Source organism: Pipistrellus kuhlii, unplaced genomic scaffold, assembly GCF_014108245.1.
Source record: "Pipistrellus kuhlii isolate mPipKuh1 unplaced genomic scaffold, mPipKuh1.p scaffold_m20_p_4, whole genome shotgun sequence".
Classification (NCBI taxonomy): Eukaryota; Metazoa; Chordata; class Mammalia; order Chiroptera; family Vespertilionidae; genus Pipistrellus; species Pipistrellus kuhlii.
Window position 1 is genome coordinate 83,017,113 of NW_023425540.1, and position 21,187 is coordinate 83,038,299.

The window sequence follows — 21,187 nt, forward strand, 5'->3', positions numbered from 1 at the left end:
GCTGAGCAAAGAAGCCGCTCTGAGGGTGGTCCTGGGGGTTCCCCTCTACTTTGGGAGACAAACCCATTTACAGGGAAACCCATCAGAGTCAGTGATCAATAAACGTGGATTTTAGTCACAGAGGGCACTCAGGATTACATTGGCTAAACATTTCCTCCAGATGGGTGGGCTGAGAAAATGAGGCCTGTAAAGTGACCAAGATTTACTCATGGAAACATCTCCAATTCATGGGGGGAAAGGTGGTTAGCCCAGAGGAGCTGATTTAAGAAGCCAATTCAATTGGCCCAAAGAACTGGTCCATTGACTCCTTAAAACAAGCTCTCGGGTACTAACTGGTTTGGCTCAGTGGATAGAGCATCAGCCTGGGGACTGGAGGGTTCCAGGTTCCAGTCCCAGGTTCGATTCGGGTCAAGGGCATGTACCTCTGTTGCAGGGACATCCCCAGTGGGGAGTATGCAGAAGGCAGCTGATTGATGTTTCTAACTATCTCTCTCCTTTCCTCTCTGTTAAAAAATCAATAAAATATGTTTTGTTTTTTTTAAAAAGAGCTCTCAGGCTGAATGTCACTGTGCTCATGTTGGCATCACCAAGCTTTAACACAATTAGCAGCATCTTCTGCTAGCGATTGTCTTTCATTATCATTTTTATCTTGCCCAATAGTCTTTTTTTGTGTGTGTGAAGAATTGTTTATGCATTTCGTGACTCATGGAGACCCCTTTTTCATACTTCTTTTTCACTGAATGTTGTCTCTTCAGTCATTTCATTCCAAACTGTGTTTTCATTAACCTAGACTTAAAAAACAAACAAACAAATGCCACGAATTTGATGATGGTTTCACAACAGTGATTATACAAAAAACCTTTGAACTGTACAGTATAAATGGGTGAGTTGTGTTAACGAAAAAAAACCCCACAAAACACAACATTAAAGAATTTAAGCCAAACTATTGACAATTGCAGGGAAGCGGAATCCCAACGGATTGGGATAATGCTCTGGAGAATGGTGGGTTTTTCTCTATTTTTAGACATTGCAATCAAAAAAGAGATGTAGGTGGGTTACATTAGATCCATTGGTAATAGACTAGAGAGGCGGGAGAAAACAAAGCAGGGAAACCCTGGGATTAGATAAAAAGGAAAATGATGGACACAGACATAGTTATCATGTTAATTACAGAAACAATTAACATGATAACAATGAAGGAATTTGTGGTATCTGTCTTGGTGGCTAGGTACATTAGATTGTGCTCCAAAGGGTCTGGAAAAAGGGAAGTTACAAGTTACCCAGACATTTCAAGAATATCTATATCTATAAAAGGCTAATATGCTGAAATCAGTTTGGCTCAGGCTCAGTGGATAGAGCTTTGGCCTGCGGACTGATAGGTCCCAGGTTTGATTCGGGTCAAGGGCATGTACCTTGGTTGCGGGTACATTCCTAGTAGGGTGTGTGCAACAGACAACTGATTGATGATTCTCTCTCATCAATGTTTTTGACTCTCTATCCCTCTCTCTTCCTCTCTATGAAAAATCAATAAAATATATTTTAAAAAATAAAGTTAATATGCTAAGTTCCCAACTGTCCAACCGGCCGTTATGACATGCAATCACCACCAGGCGGCAGATGCTCAACACAGGAGCTGCCGTGATGCACACAGAGAAATGGCACTGTAGACCCAGCACCTGCAAAGCAATGGCTTCCCCCAAGTGGGACAGGAGCCCGCCACCAACCCGAAGTGACAGCCCACCAAATCGCATCCAATGCTGCCAAGACCCCATTGTGCAAAATGTGGCCCACAGCCCAGCCCAACCAGCCCAGCCCACCCCAGCCTGGAAATGGTCACTGTAGGAACCAGGTAATGATGTTACATAGCAATGCCTGGCTTCCTCTTCCTAGCCACAACTAGCCTCCTTACAGTTTCTTCAGCCCAGGAACACGACTTGCTTTATAGCCAGGTGGGAACGTTACACACTGTAACCAAATGTCTGTGAAGCATTTTCCTTTGCCTTATCTCATTTGATCCTCACAGAAGTCTTGGAGTAGGTAGATAGAAGACTCGATGGAATCCTATTTTCTTTTCATTCACCAAAAAATGGAGATTTAGAAAGTTTAGAAACTTAACCCAACTGAAAAGAAGTAAGAAATGGTGGACCTAGAAAATGATTTCAGGTTTTCTCACTGCACAGAGTATAGTCAAACACTGCTGCAATTAAATATTTTACCCTTTGTTCTCCCTATGTGATATACAACAATAATCTGCTTTGTGTTGATATTTACTGCTGAGTTACTGACAATTACCTGAAAGAGAAATTGGGGTGCTTCACTGGGCTGGGAAAATGTTTAGTTATGCCCGAAAGCAGACCTAATTAAACAAGTTTATTCTATATACATAAAAGGCTAAATTGACTCATGCTTGCATGATACATACAAAGCTCTCGCTGGGGCCAATTGCCCACTTGTGTTTTGATCTGTCCTTGTCGATTGTGAATTTGGTTGAAACTTCTACTATAGAGAAAGGGCAAATAGCAATATTAAAATATTTCTTCTAATTAATTTCCTTTTTTAAAATATATTTTTTATTGATTTTTTACAGAGAGGAAGGGAGAGGGAGAGAGAGTTAGAAATGTCGATGAAACATCTACCAGCTGCCTCTTGCACAACCCCTATCGGGGATGTGCCCGCAACCAATGTACATGCCCTTGGCCAGAATCGAACCTGGGACCTTTCAGTCTGCAGACCAACGCTCTACCGCTGAGCCAAACTGGTTTCGGCTATTTTTACTGATTTTTTTCAGAGAGGAAGAGAGAGGGATACATTGGTTGCGGGCAGTTTCGGCTAATTAATTTCCTTTTAATGTGCACTAATCCACACCCCGGGCCACTAGTGTTAATATAGATGCAAAAAGACAGATAGGCTCAGTTAAGGTAAAGGTTGACCTTGTCAGTGAAGATACTAGCTTAGGACTTAACTACCTACCATAACTGCTTTTAATTAACATTTAATTTCATACATCCTTTGTGGTTACTTTCCGTCTCTGAATTTGCAGGACTGCTATGTAGGCCTTTCCTGAGCTTGTCAGGTTAGCATGTGGCCTCTTTCATCTACAGTTGGATGGCATGTGAATTAAATTTCAATAAACTTAAAAAATAAACAAACCACACGGAAGAAGAAAGTCTAGCCAAAGTGAGAAGCAGTTGATTATCCACAGTGTTGGTTGTGCTGGGTGAAAAATTAAGCAGCAATGGTACTAGTATTTTCTCTCCATTCTAATTATTTGGGCTAACATGCTACTTTGATTCTAAATTTCTATGAATAATTCAGAGTTGGCTGTACTTGGCAAGTACAGAAACTCTACTGAGGACTCAGGAGTTTCACTTCTGAGTAGTATTGAACACTGGAATCGATTCTCCAACATCCAGTTTTTGCTTTGGATAATTTGTCTCTAGACCAGTGGTTCTCAAAATTGTCCTCACATAGATGTCTCACGTTAGATATATTTAAAATGTATCAATGCCCAGGTCCTGTCCAAGACCAATTAAATAAAAATCTAGAGATGGATTAGGTTGAAAGTTCTCCCAGGTGATTTTAATGTGCAGCCAATAGTGCAAGCCACCAGTTAAAGAGATCCCTTTTCCACAAAGAGATATCACCTCACACCCAGTAGAGTGGCTATGATTAAAAAAAGAAAAGAAAGAACCGGTTTGGCTCAATGGATAGAGCGTTGGCTCGGGGACTGAAGGGTCCCGGGTTCAATTGCAGTCGGGGGCGTGTACCTTGGTTGCGGGCATATCCCCGGTAGGGGGTGTGCAAGAGGCAGCTGATCGATGACTCTCTCTCATCGATGTTTCTAACTATCTCCCTTCTTCTGTGTAAAAAATCAATAAAATACATTAAAAAAAGAAAAGAAAAGAAGAAAAACACCAGAAAATAACAAGTACTAGTGAGGATGTGGAGAAATTGAAAACATTGTGCATTGCTGGTGAGAATGTAAAATGGTACAGCCACTGTGGAAAATAATATATAAGATCCTCAAAAAATTAAACATAGAATTATTATATGACTCAACAACTTTACTACTAGGTATATATCTAAAGTAATTGAAACCAGGGACTTGAGCAAATATTTGTATACTCATTTTGCTAACAGCATAATTCATAATAGCCAAAGGGTGGAAGCAACCCAATGGTCCAACGACAGAAATGTAGTATATATAGGCAATGGAATATCATTCAACCTTAAAAAGAAGGGAATTCTGACATATGCTACAACATGGATGAATCTCGAGGACAGCCATGCTAAGTGAAATGCAGTTTCTGCTACCACGGGACTCCAGGGTAGTATGAAGCACCTAGAGTAGTCAAAGACATGGACTAGAAAGTAAACTGGTGGTTTCTATGGGCTGGGGGAGAGGAGAATGGAAAGACATTGTTTAATAGGTACAGAGTTTCAGGTTAGAAAGATGAAAAAGTTCTGGAGATGGATGTAGTGATGGTTACACTGTAATGTGAATGTACTTTATGCCACTGAATCACTCACTTAAAAAATAATTAAACCAGCCGAAACCGGTTTGGCTCAGTGAATAGAGCGTCAGTCTGCGGACTGAAAGGTCCCAAGTCCGATTCTGGTCAAGGGCATGTACATTGGTTGCAGGCACATCCTCGGTAGGGGTGTGCAAGAGCAGCTGGTCGATGTTTCTCTCTCATCGACATTTCTAGCTCGCTCTCTCTCTCCCTTCCTCTCTGTAAAAAATCAATAAAATATATTAAAAAATAATAATAATTAAACCATGGCCAGTTGCTCAGTGGTTAGAGTGTTGGCCTGAGGACCTAAGGGTTTTAGGCTCAATTACAGGTCAGGGCATGTACCTGGGTTGTAGGTTCGCTCCCCAGCTCCAGTCAGGGTGTATACAGGAGGCAATCAATCAATGTGTCTCTCTCACATCTATGTTTTTCTCTCTCTCTCCAACTCCTCCTTTCCTTCCACTCTGTCTGAAAAATCAATAGGAAAAATAACCTCGGGTGAGAATTTTTAAAAAATTATTAAAGTGGCCTCTTTCGTTGCCTAGAGCAGCCATGGCTTGTGGTCCCAAGAAGCATCTGAAGCGTGTAGCAGCTCCAAAGCATTGGATGCTGGATAAACTGACCGGTGTGTTTGCTCCTCGGCCATCTACCGGTCCCCACAAGCTCAGAGAATGAATGTCTCCCTCTCATCATTTTCTTAAGGAACAGACTTAAGTATGCTCTAACAGGAGATGAAGTAAAGAAGATCTGCATGCAGCGGTTTATTAAGATTGATGGTAAGGTGCAAACCGATATAACCTACCCTGCTGGTTTTATGGATGTCATCAGCATTGACAAGACTGGAGAGAATTTCTGCCTGATCTACGACACTAAGGGCCGCTTTGCTGTTCATCGTATTACACCTGAGGAGGCCAAGTACAAGTTGTGCAGTCAGGAAGATCTTAGTGGGCACAAAAGGAATCCCTCATCTGGTAACCCTTGATGCTCTCACCATCCGCTACCCTGATCCCCTCATCAAGGTGAACGACACCATTCAGATCTATTTGGAGACTGGCAAAATTACTGATTTCATCAAGTTTGACACTGGTAACTTGTGCATGGTAACTGGGGATGCTAACCTGGGAAGAATTGGCGTGATCACCAACAGGGAGAGACACCCTGGTTCTTTTGTCGTAGTTCATGTGAAAGATGCCAATGGCAACAGCTTTGCCACCCGGCTCTCCAACATTTTTGTAATTGGCAAAGGCAACAAACCATGGATTTCCCTACCCCGGGGAAAGGGTATCTGCCTCACCATTGCTGAAGAGAGAGACAAGAGACTGGTGGCCAAACAGAGCAGTGGGTGAAGTGAGCTCTAGGTCAGCGTTTTTCAACCGCTGTTCCGCGGCACACTAGTGTGCCACGAGATGTTGCCTGGTGTGCCGTAGGTGCAGACAAGACAAGAATTTTATAATTTTTCACTATTTTGTTTACTTAATATTTCATAATAAAGTAATTATAAAATACTTTCTTTGTGTTTATTTGATTCCTATTCAAGAGAATTACTTTATATATAGTCAATATAGGCACAGAGTTAAATTTTTTAACATTTTCTAATGGTGGTGTGCCTCGTGATTTTTTTCATGAAACAAGTGTGCCTTTGCCCAAAAAAGGTTGAAAAACACTGCTCTAGGTGACATGATTAGAAAAGTCTTTGTACTTTATTAAAGATAATACAGCATGAAAAAAAATTATTAAAGTGGTAAGTCTATATTTTACCACAATAAAAAGAAAAATATCTCTTCTTCAAGAATGGGTATATGACCCAATTCAGGCCAACCACATGGGAGGAGATACCATAAGAGAACTTCCCATTCTCAGAAGACAACTACAGGATGAGATGCTCTCTCTTGGTTCTCTGGGCCCAACATCTGGAATGTTGGCTTTCATCTGGAACTCTGCAGCATTCTTGGGACCAGCCTGAGGATAAAGCTGACAGCCAGGGCAGCTGACAGGTAGAAAGCTGTGGGTCCTTGATGATGTAATGAAGCTACTGAACCAGTGGTCTCAGAAGCCAGTCCTACCTTAGAATGTATAGTTATGTAAGATAAAATACTTCTTATAGTTATATCCAATTTGAGTGGAAATTTCTGTAACTTGCTTTTGAAAATATCCTGACACTTTGTACAAGTACTGTTAGTATAACAAAATTTTGGAAATACCCTAAAGGCCTATCGGTAGGGAAATGGGTAAATAAAAAAGAGGTATAAACATAGATGGAATGACTCTGAGAGGTTAAATGCCCGGCTGGTGTGGCTCAGTGGTTGAGCCTCAACCTATGAACCAGGAGGTCATGGTTTGATTCCCCATCAGGGCACATGCCACGGTTACGGGTTCAATCCCCAGTGTGGGGCCTGCAGGAGGCAGTCAATCAATAATTCTCTCTCATCATTGATGTTTCTATCTCTTTCTCCCTCTCCCTTCCTTTCTAAATTCAATAAAAATATGTTTTTTTAAAAAAGAAAAAGATGGACCTGTTTCCTCCTGTATACACCCTGATGGAGGACAGAACACACAATCTGGGCAGGTGCCCTGACCGGGAAATGAATCAGCAACTTTTTGCTGCACTGTACAACATTTTACTGACTGAGTCACATTGGCTAAGGTATAAATATGTTTTTAAATAGATTAAATAAATCACATTAAATATACTAGTATGATAGTGGTTGCCATTTTTGAGGGGGTAGATGGCAATAAAAGAAGCAACACTTATTGGAATTGTTTTATTTCTGATCTTAAAACATGAAACAAGATAATGTGATGTTAACAATTTACAGTATTGGGATTCTATGTAGGTATGTGAGTGTTTGTGATTCTTTGTACTATTCTATACTTACAAAATTCTCAAAGGTGGGAAAAAAAAAATCCTTCCTCAGTGCTACCCCTAGTCCAAACAAATTTATTTAAGGAAGGCAGAAAAAAAAAAACCTTTAGCAAAGATGGGAACCAAGGCTTTAGTCTCTACCATGTTTCGCCGAAAATAAGACATCCTCTGAAAATAAGATCTACTCACAGATTTCCTTCTGAGTGAAATATAAGGCATCCCCCCAAAATAAGCCGCCCCCCCCCCCCCCCCCGGCTAAACATAAGAGATTTGGTCCACTGATTCCGAAAGAAATGGAGTCACAAGAAGTTCACCAGGAAATTCAGGAATTGGATTGTTATGATGATGTTCCAGAAGATGATGACATGATTGTCATTGAATAAATGAGTAAATTCTTGATACTGTAGGATTCAGTTTGTCTGCTTTGTGTTGACAGCTACCATACTACCGTACCGTATACAAGTAATAAATTTCCTTTATTTTCATTTAACAATAAATGTGTACCATATTCTTCTTTATGGAAAAATAAGACATCCTCTGAAAATAAGACCTAGCGCATCTTTGGGAGCAAAAATTAATATAAGACACTGCCTTATTTTCGGGGAAACAGGGTATAATTATTAGTGGGCTGTAAGACTTCAGAAAACATGGCTTTTCATTAAGATTAGAGTTTTTAACATTTTAACTGTTTATTTTGAAATAATTTTGGACATAAAAAATTGCAAAACAATAGTATCTATCCTATGTATCTATCACCCAGCTTCTCCCAATGGTAACATCTTACATATCTATAGTAACACCAACAAAACCAGAAAGTTACCATTGCTACAATCCAGGTAAGTAGACTCCACACCTTACTGGAATTTCATCTGTCTAACCTTTCTATTTTCTTTAATGTCTTACAAGAATGGGTATAGCCACACAGTGGAATGTGACTTGGCCATAGGAAAGGAATGAAGCACTGATATACCTGCTACAACATGGATGAAGTTTGAAAATATTATGCTAAGTTAAAAAAGTCATACACAAAAGGTTATATATTATAAAATTCCATTCATATGACATAACCAGAAAAGGTAAATTTTAGAGATAGAAAAGTGGCTAACAGAGGCAGGAAGAAGAGGAGAATGGGAAGCATGTGGTTACACAACATTGTGAATGCACTAAATCCCACTGTTCACTTGAAAGTGGTTAATTCTATATTATGTGAATTTCATCTCAATAAAAGAAATTTTAAGCAATTTTCTTATTGTAGAAAAATTCAGCCTTAAAAAATGTAAAATAAAATTCAATTTCTTCTCCTAGCTGCTTTCCTCTCCCTATCCAATCCCACCCCGCATATATACCTTCCGTTAACTGTTCGATATGTAGTAACTGTTCACACTTTTTAAAGTTTTAAATATACAAAGAGATACATATGTTTCTTCCTCTCCCAAATGTTTATTGAACACCTTATCCACTTGCAATGTTGTAGATCAGTGTTTCCCAAACTTGTGACATATGTGTATCCCTTCTATAATTTTTGTAACACTGAGTACCCCTCGTACTCATGAGAATGTAGAATTAGGTGCAGCTAAGCAGGTGCAGTGCATATCCCCACCAAACTCTGGTGCAACGTGTACCCCCATCAAACTCTTCCCGTACCCCTGGGGGTACACGTAGATGATGGGAAACACTGTAGATGATGGGAACACAATGGTGAATAAAACAGACAAAGGGATTGATTTCTAGTAGCAGGAGATTGGTATGGGAATGAACAACTTCAGATCATGGTAAGTGCTGTGAAAAGCTAAGACAGGGTAAAGAGGGCAGAGAGTGATGTGGGTTGGTGGAGGGCAGGGTGACTTTGAGATAAAGACACAACATTTGAGCTGAATGATAACAAGGACCTAGAGAGTTGATGCAGTAAAAGAACATACCAGGGAGAGGGAAAAATAGGTACTTTTAAAGAAATAGGATTGTATTAGATGCATAGATCCACGATATATTCTACACACATGAGATATCATGCTTTTCTCTGACTTTACCATATATTAAAAATGAATTTCTATGTTGGCACCTGATCTACTTTATTCTTTTAAAAATATACATTTTTATTGATCTCAGAGAGGAAGAGAGAGAGGGAGAGATAGAAACATCAATGATGCCCTAACAGGTTTAGCTCAGTGGCTAGAGTATCGGCCTGTGGAACAGTCCCAGGTTTGATCCCGGTCAAGGGCATGTACCTTGGTTGCGGGCACATACCTAGTAGGGGATGTGCAGAAGGCAGCTGATCAATGTTTCTCTCTCATGGATGTTTCTAATTCTCTCTCCCTTTCCCTTCCTCTCTGTAAAAAACAACAACAACAAACAATTATATATATATATATATATAAAGAAACCTCAATGATAAGAGATAATCATGGATCAGCTGTCTCCTGCACGTACCCTACTGGGGACGAAGCCCACAGCCTGGGCATGTGCCCTGACTGGGAATCAACTGTTACCTCCTGGCTCTTAGATCGACGTTCAACCAGGCTGGGCTACTTTACTCTTTTCGATAGCTACATAATATTATTCCATAATATTGATATAACATCCCTTATTTAACCACTTCCATGCTGGTGAAATTTAGAATGTTTCCAATTTGGAGCTATTGCAGAAATGCCGGAAAGAATAGATTTTCACTCTTGTGCTCATATTTCGGTAGAACCATTTCCAGGAATGGAATGGCTACATCAGTGTTCATTTGCGTTTTCACCCACTAAAACCATGGGAGAGGCATGAATTTTCTTAGCATCCTCATGGTCGGAAGCACGAAAGACAAACTCTTAGCTTAAAAAGAACAAAAGAAAGTACTGTGTAGTTGACTAAAACAGGCACATCAGTTTAAAGGAGGGATAACTAATGAAGAATAAGAAAGCAGAGAACAAAAGTCAGAGACCATTAGAAATGCCAGCTGGTGGAATTTGCAATGGAAGGTGGGAATTATCTGTTGTGAAATGGCTCAGACCTTGAACTGAGCATCGCTTTATGAAGTACAGCTGTTGTAAGCTCACCCTGTGTGTCACAAAGAATAGCATCACGTCCTTGGAAAAACTTGGTAGTCCTGTGTCTCAACAGCCTTAAATGAATTTTTTTAAAGAAGGCAGTACCATCCCAGGCCCCCTATTGCTTCACCCATTCATTCATTAAACATTTATTAAGCTTCAATGCCATTCTACTCGGCATTGGGTATATAAAAAGAGGAAGAAAAGACCCTGACCTCAGTTGCTCAGTCTTAGCTCAACGGTAATTAAGAAGAGCTTCTCACTCTCTGGATGAAGCAGTGCTTCAACCCTGGCTGGTCAAGGCTTTTGAAAACCAATGGAGTGGATTCTTTCCTGAATATCCATAATTATCCTATTCAAGGGTATGCAAGTTAATGACATCAACTGCTTTTCTAAGCTGCAGTCTTGGCAGTTTCTGTCTGTGTCCCTGGGAAAAGCACAAGGTACAAAGAAACTTTAATTAGATGTGAAGAATCAATCCATCGGAGCGATCATCCAGTGTCCTATGGTATCCAATGACAAGATGGTGGGAGGACAGAGTAGTTCACTACTTGAACCATCTGCTTGTATTGACAGTTTCTTAGGAATAGGTTGGGGAGTGCAAATCTTGAGTGAGAAGGCACTTTATTTACTTTATTTCATACACATTGTATTTTCGTCTTGTGAATGTACGATAAAAATATTTATCATTTAATAGCAATGCAGGTCTCCCATGTAGGTTCTCTGTAAACCTGAGGGCAATCAATTAATACCAACTTTAAAGTGGGACATATTTAAGAAACATATAATTGGGTCTTCAGAGAACTATATTAGGTTGTAACCAGAACTTTGTATTAATCAGAAGAATATATTATTTGGGGAATGAGGGGGGGAATGGGGGGAGGAAGTGTCCAAAAGATTTCAGGGAGCATGGGCCACAGACCTGACAAGAAACTTGTTATAATGGAGATATCTGCTTTCTTTACATTTTCCAAATGTTATGGGTTAAAGGAAAAAAGCACACAGAAAATTTGCTAGTTTAACATTAAACACAATTTCAAACCACATTAGTGTAGAACTTGTTTTAAAAGGTAACTGACAGCTTTGCTTTTGACCTGTCTCATTAAGGTGAGTTCTCTCTTAAAACACACACACACACACACACACACACACACGCGCACACACACAATTTTTATTGTTGCATTACATATGTCCCCATTCTCCCCCTCCCCCGCCCATATTGATCTCTACTAGTCCACCCCTACCCCAACCCCAGGCCTTCACCACCCTAGTGTGTGTCCTTTGGTTATGCATATATGCATATAAATTCTTTGATTGATCTCCTGCCCCCTTCCCTCTGAGGTTCCTTGGTCTGTTCCACATTTCTATGTCTCTGGATCTATTTTGTACATCAGTTTATTTTGCTCATTAGATTCCACATATGAGTGAGATCCTGTGATACTTATCTTTCTCTGACTGGCTTATTTTGCTTGCATAATACCTTCCAGGTCCATCCATGCTGTTGCAAATGTTTTTTTTTTTTTTAAATTTTTTATTGATTAAGGTGTTACATGTGTCCTTATTACCCCTTCATCCCCCTGAGTTCTTTCTTTTCACAGCTGCATAGTATTCCATTGTGTAAATGTACCAAAGGTGGTTTTTTTAAAAAATATTTTATTGATTTTCTTACAGAGAGGAAGGGAGAGAGATAGAGAGCTAGAAACATCGATGACAGAGAAACATCGACCAGCTACCTCTTGCACACCCCCTACCGGGGATGTGCCCGCAACCAATGTACATGCCCTTGGCCGGAATCGAACCTGGGACCCTGCAGTCCACAGGCTGACGCTCTATCCACTAAGCCAAACCGGTTTTGGTGGAGCCGTTATTCTTTAAATAGATTAGGTGCACTTGGACTCCTTGAAGAAAAATATCACCAGTATGTTCTTCTCTGCTTGAACATGGATGCATTACAAGAAAAATTAACTGGTCCTCAGAGCCATGTTGTTACTTCCCTACTTCATACAGTTATTTGTCTTTTGTCTTTTTCTTTTCACATGCTTGTCAGTGTGAGATGCAGTCAACAAAGTACTAAGGGAATAAACTTGTGCGAATCCCACCATTCAAAATAAAACCACGTGAACTAATGGTGCATAAAAGAAGCTGGATGTACTAAAATAACCCTATTAGTTGGGTACAGTTGGATACATCAAGGAATATGGCAATCCTCCGTTCAATTTGCAAAGCCCTTGGCCGGCAGGAGGAGGAGGGGATGGAAAAGTTTGGGTGAAGGATTTAAATGACTAGTCAAACAGTGAGTCACTGAAACTTTCCAGTTAATAATACCCTCTGCCAGGGCAGAGCCTGGGCCCAAGCGCTTTACGAGCCACATCACAGTTTAAGTTGTAATGTCTCACGGTTTTACTGCCTCTTCCACCAAATGAATACGTAAAATGAAACGCGCTCTGCGTTGGCTTGAGATGCAGGAGATGTTCTGGCTGGGGGAGGGGAGAAGGAAGGTGGAAAGAAAGAGAACAGGTAGGGATTCAGAGGCAGAGAAGACGATGAAAGGGAAGAAATTTTCAAGAGCTGAGTTTCCCCTCCGTATCCTGTGCCTAACAGGACGAGTGGACCAGAGTGCAGGCTGAGACACTCGCCAAGTCGCGCCAGGTCTTGCTTCGGTGACCCCTGGCCCCCCCACTCCGTGACAGGTGAGGCCGCTGAGCCGCCACCAGATCGCAGCTTCCTCGCGCTGCCTGCCGGGAGCCCGAGCCGCTTCCGGTTGCTCCGGGCCCCAGAACTTCGACTCCCGTCAGCCCCCGGGAAAACCGCAGCGGGGTCGCGCGGACGCTGCCGGAACTCGTAGTCCCGTCTTCGCTGCGCTTCATAGCCGGAAGCGGGAACGCACAGGGCCGGGAACTACCAAGGCGAAGGTACGGGTGGCGGCGAGGGGTCAACCTGTGCCGGGCGTGGGGTTGGCGCTGAGGCTGTCGGAGGTGGTTGGGGTTGGGTGGGAGGAGATCCGCTCGCTCACACGAGGAGGATTGAGCCGCCGCCGCCGCCGTCGTCGCGAGTGCGGAGTCGGGAATTGAGCCGCTGCCGCCGCGACGCCGCTGGAGTTTGGGTCGCTAGCCCTCGGCCCTTCTTCCTCGCCGCTTCCCGGGGTCAGCGCGGCCTGCTTGTTCCACGCCGGTCGCCCCCGCCTCCATTTCCCGCCCTCTCTTCACCACACACACGGCCCCCCCGATCATGGATCCGGGCAGTGGTGGTGGCGGCGTCGGCGGCGGCGGGAGCAGCAGCAGCGGCAGCAGCAGCTGCGACTCGGCGCCCGACTGCTGGGACCAGGCGGACATGGAAGCCCCCGTGCCGGGCTCATGCGGTGGCTCTGGCGGCCCTTTGGCGGCGGCGGCGGCCGAGGCCCAGGGTGAACCCCTCAATGCGGCCTTCAGCCGGCAACTCAACGTCAACGCCAAACCCTTCGTGCCCAATGTCCACGCCGCCGAGTTCGTGCCGTCCTTCCTGCGGGGCCTACCCCAGCCGCCGCCACCCTCAGCCGGCGCCTCGGCCAACAACCACGGGACCGGCAGCGGCGCGGGAGGCTCTTCGGGTAAAGGGTCGGGACTCGGGGCAGCCCCGAGACGCGGGAGGCAGCGGGGCTGCGAGGGCGGGAGCAGCAGCTGGGGGGTCTGGGCCCACCTGGGCTGGGGTGGGCTGGGATGAGGCGGTGCGCCCCGCAGAGCCGGGGGACGTGGGACCCGGCGGCACGTGGGGCGCTGACAGCGGAGTCGGGCGCCGGCAGTCTTGGGTGGGGCGGTCCGGGGCCTTGAAGTCGGCCTCATGGGGTGGCGGCGGCGGAGGGCCGGGCGGGGTGGGAGAAGCGCGCTGGGGACACTGGCGGGGCTTGGGGCCGGGGCCGGGGGCCCCAGTTACCACTTAAGGTGGGAACCGTATGGAACGGAGAGGGGCGGCGGCAGGGCAGTAACACGAGGCCCAGAAGTGAGGACAGATGGAATCCCGAGCCTGTAGGTAGGCGTTGAAAGGTCCGAGGAGTTGGGGAGGACGAATCGAGTTTTCTCTTCACCTTAGGCCTAGGAGAGAGTGTCTCTTGGCTGCAACTTCTATTATTGAAACTGTAATTACGTGTTAAATATCTGTGGCACGGAACCGGCTAAAGGAATCCCAAGATGCATTGCAGTCTTGTGATCCGACAGAAACTGTTGGCTATCAATACAAAGATCTTTTTCACCCTTCGCATTTTGTAAGCTTGTAAAGTTCACAAAATGTCACAAAGTTAGAGTACCTCATTTAATATGGATAGGAAATTACATTAATTTGTGTGCTCCCTTTCTTAAGTGGGACTTGGACTTTCTCCGTCAGTGACAGGCTTAGAATTTTCAGTGTGTCAAAATCGTTTACCTTATTCAGGTTGTTGGGTATAACTCACTTTTTTAATGTTATGTGTCAGTTAAGTAGCCTATTCAGACACTTGAGCATTTGTTATAACAATAGTAGTCATGTGCGGTTCTGATCTTAGGTATTAAGACAAACTTTCAGATGTTTCAAGTTCAGTTCGGTCTTTAATAACCTTCCTGTATTTAGGGGGCTGCTTCAGTAATAGCATGCTTTCAGGTACTGATTTTGTAGGAATATCAAATGAGTGAATTTAAGTATTCTTATATAAAAGTTGCCTATTACCTTGTCCCGTGTTAGAACATTGGTCCTTCCAGGGTCGTGGGTTTGGTTCCCGGCCAGGGTTTCTCTCTGTCTTTCTCACCATCCCTTCCTTCCACTCTCTGAAAAGCAAAGGAAAAGATGTCCTCAGGTGAGGATTAACAAAATAAACAAACAAATAAATAAAAATTGCTTATTTTAGGAGCTTAAAGAGAAAAAGGGAAAGGCTGAATGTCCTTGCATTCTAGTGAGGGTATGGAACTGAATCGTAGTTATTCCCAGCAATTTGTGAGAGCAGATTGTTGATTTCTCTTTAAAGTTCTATATTGTAGTATTTTTTAGATAAGTGGACACCATAAAAGTTTAGTTTCTTCAGAAACTTCTGCTACAATTTTCTCTCTAGAGGTAAAAAGAGACTTTGGAGAAATACTTTTGCAAGTATGTACATATGTGAGCACAGTTTGGATTTGGTTGTTTTATTGACTGGTATTTCTTATGCTTGTGTGGGTGTTTGATGTTTTCCTTTTGAACAAGGAAGCTTACTTAGCTTTTATTTCTTTGCTTATGTCAAGCCATTTTGGCTACTTAAACAAATCCACTTAACAGCTCCTAAAAGTGCCTGTTTCCAGTGCCTTATCATAAGGATCTCTGTTATCCAGACATTTTCTTTTTCGGTCCTCCCTCAATCTGAAGCCATCAGCACCAGTATGGCAAGACCTATTTCCAGCCTTGCTACCTATTAGCCATCCAGGGACAGCCATCAGTAATCAGAGCAGTGGTCTGGAATGGTAGTCAGTTGTTGAATAACTAGGCAGACTAGGGATTAACGCTTTTATTTTTTTAAGTTAATAAATTTTTATTTAAGGAATTTCACATGTTCTGTCTGAGTCCTTCCACTGGAATCCTGAGTTTGAGTTTTAATTGTCATCCCTTTTTTGTTCAATCCAGTTGTCATTTCACTCAGTCCACAATCCTTGTAGTTGAGCTTCTTTGATCTACACTTGAATATGGACATCAAAAGCTCTTCACCTAGGCCCTGGACTGTTTGGCTCAGTGGATAGAGTATCGGCCAGCGGACCAAAGGGTCCCAGGTTTGATTCTGTTCAAGGGCACCTGCCTGGGCCGAGGGCTTGATCCCCACTAAGGGGGCGTGCAGGTTGATCCACGATTCTCTTAACGATGTTTCTGTCTCTCTCCCTTACTCTCTGAAATCAATAAAAAAAACTTTTTTTTTTTTTTTTTTTTAAACCTCTCCACCTATAATTGTTGGGAACTGATTTCTTCAAGCAAATTTACTTTAGGCAATGGTTAGGGTCTGAGTAGATGGATCAGCCTCATTTAATTTCAGATACCCTCTAAACATGAATAAGTTAAAATCATCTTCACTCCTAAGCTGTCACCCTAGAACAGTATAGATCTTCGGGATATACAAAATACCTAAAGAATAAGACATAAATCCAGATATTGTGTTCTTAAGATAAAACGCTAATGAGAAAAAGAAGTCGTCTTTGTTACAGTGTTATCAACATCAAAATTAAAATACTAAAGCAGTATGGTTGATATTTCCCTGATATTCTGTGCTTTTTTAAATGATTAATCCTATAGACCTGAAGGAACCAGCATTTTAGGTATCATGTTCCTTCTTATATGTATCAAAACTCATACTGAACAATGAGTTCTGGGTTAGACATTAACTCTTACCCAGGAGAATTTTTCCTCTTCCTGATAGTTGCTAATTTGCAGTTTTAATTCTTTTCTCTGTGACCTACTGGGAGTTAGAGATGTAAAAATGTGTAGGGAAGTGGTTGTAAGGGAAGTCCCTACCTTATGGTCAACTTTTTTCTTTTTTATCAGAGACTTATTTTGATGTTACAGACTTTACCAGCTGCTTCTACAAAATGTGAGTTATGTTTTTAAAAATTATCCTTTGAAGGATATCTATTTGAAAAAGAATAGATTTTCTAAATTGAGGTCCTGACTTATGTGGGACTGTTGGATTGCATGTTCCAAGCCGATTCAAGTCCGTAAAATACCATCAGAGCAGGAAACTATGCTTGGAAGAAGTGGGGGGAAAATGGGAACAGCATTTAGATTGAGTTTACAAAGGAGGAATCATAAAGTTTGCAATTTTTTTATATTAAGGAAATGGACAGTAGGGCTAACATGTTTCTTTTTGTTGTGAAGCCATAGCTGAAATTTGCCGTGTGTGTGGGTGTGTGTGTTTAAACTAGATACCAGAGAGCACTTGTACAGTGTCATCCACCTTCTCTAGAAGGCTGCTGGTTATGCCTGTTTCCAGCCATCCCAGCTTAGGTTTCAGTGTTGACTTAGGATCTCTTTGAAAATTTAATATAGGGTTCCAAAAACATGACTAAGTAGAACCCATTAGGTGTAATTCATTTTAGTTCAGTACTCTGTACAGAGCCAAGTAAATTGGCTAAGTAATTGCTCTTTAAAGTAGAGGTCCTAAAATGAATGAAAATATGAAGGCAAGGGTTATATATACCAGAACAACAAATGTTTTCCATGGTAGAATGTACTTTAAGCTCCAGTTTGCACCTAGTTCAGTCTCTCCCCAGTAAATGAGAAACAGGTTTAGTTACTATTCAGGGTTAGTTACTTGTTGTCTTAGTCCATTTGGGCTACTATAACAAAATATTACAGCTGATAGAAAATAGACATTTATTGCTCACAGTCCTGGAGGCTGGAAGTCTGTGATGGGGTGCCAGCCTGGTTGAGCAAGGCCCTTTTCTAGACCAGCGTTTTTCAACCGACACTAGTGTGCCGCGAGATGTTGCCTGGTGTGCCGTAGGTGCAGACAAGACAAGAATTTTATAATTTTTCACTATTTTGTTTACTTAATATTTCATAATAAAGTAATTATAAAATACTTTCTTTGTGTTTATTTGATTCCTATTCAAGAGAATTACTTTATATATAGTCAATATAGGCACAGAGTTAAATTTTTTAACATTTTCTAATGGTGGTGTGCCTTGTGATTTTTTTCATGAAACAAGTGTGCCTTTGCCCAAAAAAGGTTGAAAAACACTGTTCTAGACTATTGACTTCTTGTGTCCTCTTTCCGCTGCAGGGGCAAGAGAGCTCTTTGTAAAGACACTAATCCCATTCATGAGGGCTCCACCCTCATGAGGGCTCCACCTTCATGACCAAGGGCCCTCCAAAGGCCCTACCTACCACTATCACTTCAGGTGTTAGGATTTCAACTTAAGAATTTGGGGGGGGGGAGGGGGTAATAGGTGGGACACAAATATTCAGACTGTAGCACTTAGATTTAAGAGCAGCCTAGCTTCTAAAGTAATGGTGTAATGCTCTTTCCACTTCTCCACCCTCAACATTTCTCAAAACTCTGCCATTAAAAAAATAAGTATAGAATAAAACCAGCAGGCTTCAGAGGAAGATCTAGCCCCAAAATGTAGCACATTATATTGTGGAACTTGAATTTTAAAAAGAAATATTTGTTTTGTAGTGCTTGGTTTTCACTGACTGCCTGTAGTTGGGAAGGGATTTTTTTTTTTTTTAAATGATTGACATATTAATATAACATGAAATTCACATTTTAAAAATATACTGTTTAGTTGTTTTTGGTATATTCACAAAGTTATGCAACAAAGTGTCATCCACCTTCCCTGGAAGGCTTGTTACTTGGTGGATGCTTGTTAATCACTCAATAGTCTCAAAAGATGTCTTTGGGGCCCTAGAGTAGAAAAGATATAGAATAAAACTGGTAATGCTTGTTTTCTCCAGAACTCCTCTTAAATATTCTTCTTATTATTAAACATTACCTATTGACTGATAGATAAGTTTGGATAAATAAGGTTCTTGACTTTAGGTTTGTTTTCTTTTTCCTCTATACTGAAATGGCCTGCATTAACAGTTCTAATATACAGGATTTTTCAGGTTTCTGTGGGACAGTAAATAGAATAGAGTGGACAGAAAAGATCAGGGGAAATTATTGATCCTGGAGTATCATATGTGTATATATGACATTGTGTGTGTGTGTGTGTGTGTGTGTGTGTGTGTGTGTGTGTGTTTGGTTAATCCTCACCTGAGGATATTTTTACTATTGATGTTTTTATTTTTTTTTAAGAAAGGGTGGGAAGGCGAGAGACAGACAGACATTAATTGGTTGCCTCTTACATGGGTATCTCCTGCCAGGGATCGAATATGTAACTCAGGTACCTGAACTTGACAGGGAATTGAATCCTCAAATCATTGGGTGGCTAGGGCTGAGGCTCTAACCACTGCATAGCACAGGCAGTGCTCCCTCTCCCTCTCCCTTTCCCTCTCACTCTCACTCTCACTCCCTCCTTTCTTCCCTCCCTCTCCCCCAGTCTTGACTTACTGATTATTAGGTTATTGAATTTGGCCCCTTATTTGCTTGAATGACTTGTGCAGGAGGATTTAGGGAACAAGTGCTGTGCCATGTTGAGCAGTTTAAACTGTTAGAAATTTTGATTGAGAATAAATTGTCTTTGAAACAAGTTTTATTTAGTAGTGCAGTGAGTGTAGAGCTTTTTGCATTATTTTGTCCTTTATTTTTCACTTTTTCTGAATCATATTGCATGAAAAGGCAGCAATTAAAGTTTATCAGGGCAAGTTAGGGAGATGTTATAGAGGACAGATTTTAAGCTTTGTTTTGGTTGCTTTTATTTGCTGGGGAGGAAATATCTTAGTGTTGAAATAGTATTGTTTTTCTGGTTGAAGAGAAAGAAAAAAAGAGACTAGATAACCTTATAGGCGAGTTAGCAGTATTAGAGTGGAAATTTTTGAGATGTGAATCTGGTTTTGCTCAGATATATGTATAACAGTTAACGAACTGCCTACAGAATGCAGGATGCTGTTCTAGGCACTTGAAATGACAGCACCAAGAGGAATAAATTGTTCCCAAGGAGTCTAGAAAGGGATCAGATTTACGCTTAATGGAAGACACAGCATGGTAAGAGGGCCATACAAAGGGTGCAGAGGGCTTTCAAAGCTGTAAAGAATAATTGTTCACAGATTTCCTTATGTAAATAATTTCAATCTTGTCACCCTAATGATAAACTAAGGATCTATCTATTTTCCTCCTTTTTTTAAAAAAAGGATTTTCCCATTTTTCAAAATATATTTTTATTAATTTCAGAGAGGAAGGAAAAAGGAGAGACAGAAACATCAGTGATGAGAGAGAATCATTGATTGGCTGCCTCCTGTACTCTCCCCACTGGGGATCGAGTTGCAACTTGGGCATGTGCCCTTGACCGAAATTGAACGTGGGCCCCTTTAGTCCACAGGCTGATGTTCTACCCACTGAGCCAAACTGGTTAGGGCGTCTTTTCTTTTTAAAAAAAATATTTTTATTGATTTTTTACAGAGAGGGAAGGAGAGGGATAGAGTTAGAAACATCAATGAGAGAGAAACATCAATCAGCTGCTTCCTGCACGTATGGAGGATGTGCCTGCAACCAAGGTACATGCCCTTGACCGAAATTGAACCTGGGGCCCTTCAGTCTGTAGGCCAACGCTCTACCACTGAGCCAAACTGGTCAGGGCACTATGACCAAATTTTAACTAACCATTTAGAAATCCAGTACCATCTGTATTAAACTACTATCTGACTGTCTTATGTTAAAATTTTTGCACTTCTTGTTTTAAAATTTGTGGTAATATAACTAGTTCATTAGTAATAGCCAGTTCATTGGTAATAGCCAGTTCATTAGTCTTCCTTTATCATAAACAGTAGTTTTAGTTTCTCTTTTCAATTTGGGGTATGGCAGTCTTATTCAAAACTGATACACTTAGCCCAGCCAGCATAGCTCAGTGGTTGAGCGTTCACCTCTGAACCAGGAGTTCATATTCATTCACAGTTCGAATCCCAGTCAGATTCCCAGGTTGCAGGCTCTATCCACAGAGTAATACGTGCAGGAGGCAGCTGATCAATTTTTCTCATCATTGATGTTTCCATCTCTAGCTCCCTCTCCATTCCTCTCTGAAATCAATAAAAATACATAAAAAACCCCCCACAAAATAAAACCCGCCACACTCAGATAACTTTTGCACTTAATTAGAATTGTTCCTGTTTGAATACTTGATAAGGATGTGTTCCTGAGCATAGAGATACCACTGGAAATGTGA

The 21,187-nt window shown here is 41.7% G+C and overlaps 2 protein-coding genes and 1 pseudogene across 5 annotated transcripts in view; 2 read left to right on the top strand and 1 right to left on the bottom strand.

Annotated features, from left to right (window-relative positions):
* Positions 1-21,187, bottom strand: part of TNFRSF17 (TNF receptor superfamily member 17) — a 112,337-nt gene that overhangs the window by 48,193 nt on the left and 42,957 nt on the right. The window contains exon 2 of the mRNA XM_036411123.2: positions 15,081-15,178. The gene's annotated coding sequence lies outside the window, so the exon portion shown is untranslated. The remainder of the gene's footprint in view (positions 1-15,080; positions 15,179-21,187) is intronic.
* LOC118703836 lies at positions 5,041-6,244 on the top strand (annotated as a pseudogene).
* Positions 12,928-21,187, top strand: part of GSPT1 (G1 to S phase transition 1) — a 46,886-nt gene continuing 38,626 nt past the window's right edge. For 2 of the 4 annotated variants that reach the window (XM_036411113.2, XM_036411114.2), the window contains exon 1: positions 13,363-13,992. In XM_036411113.2, the coding sequence (XP_036267006.1) occupies positions 13,635-13,992 (358 nt within the window). In that variant the 5' untranslated portion in view covers positions 13,363-13,634. Of the gene's footprint in view, positions 13,319-13,362; positions 13,993-16,934; positions 16,957-21,187 lie in introns of those variants that run through there. The other 2 variants (XM_036411117.2, XM_036411116.2) reach the window with 2 other exon arrangements.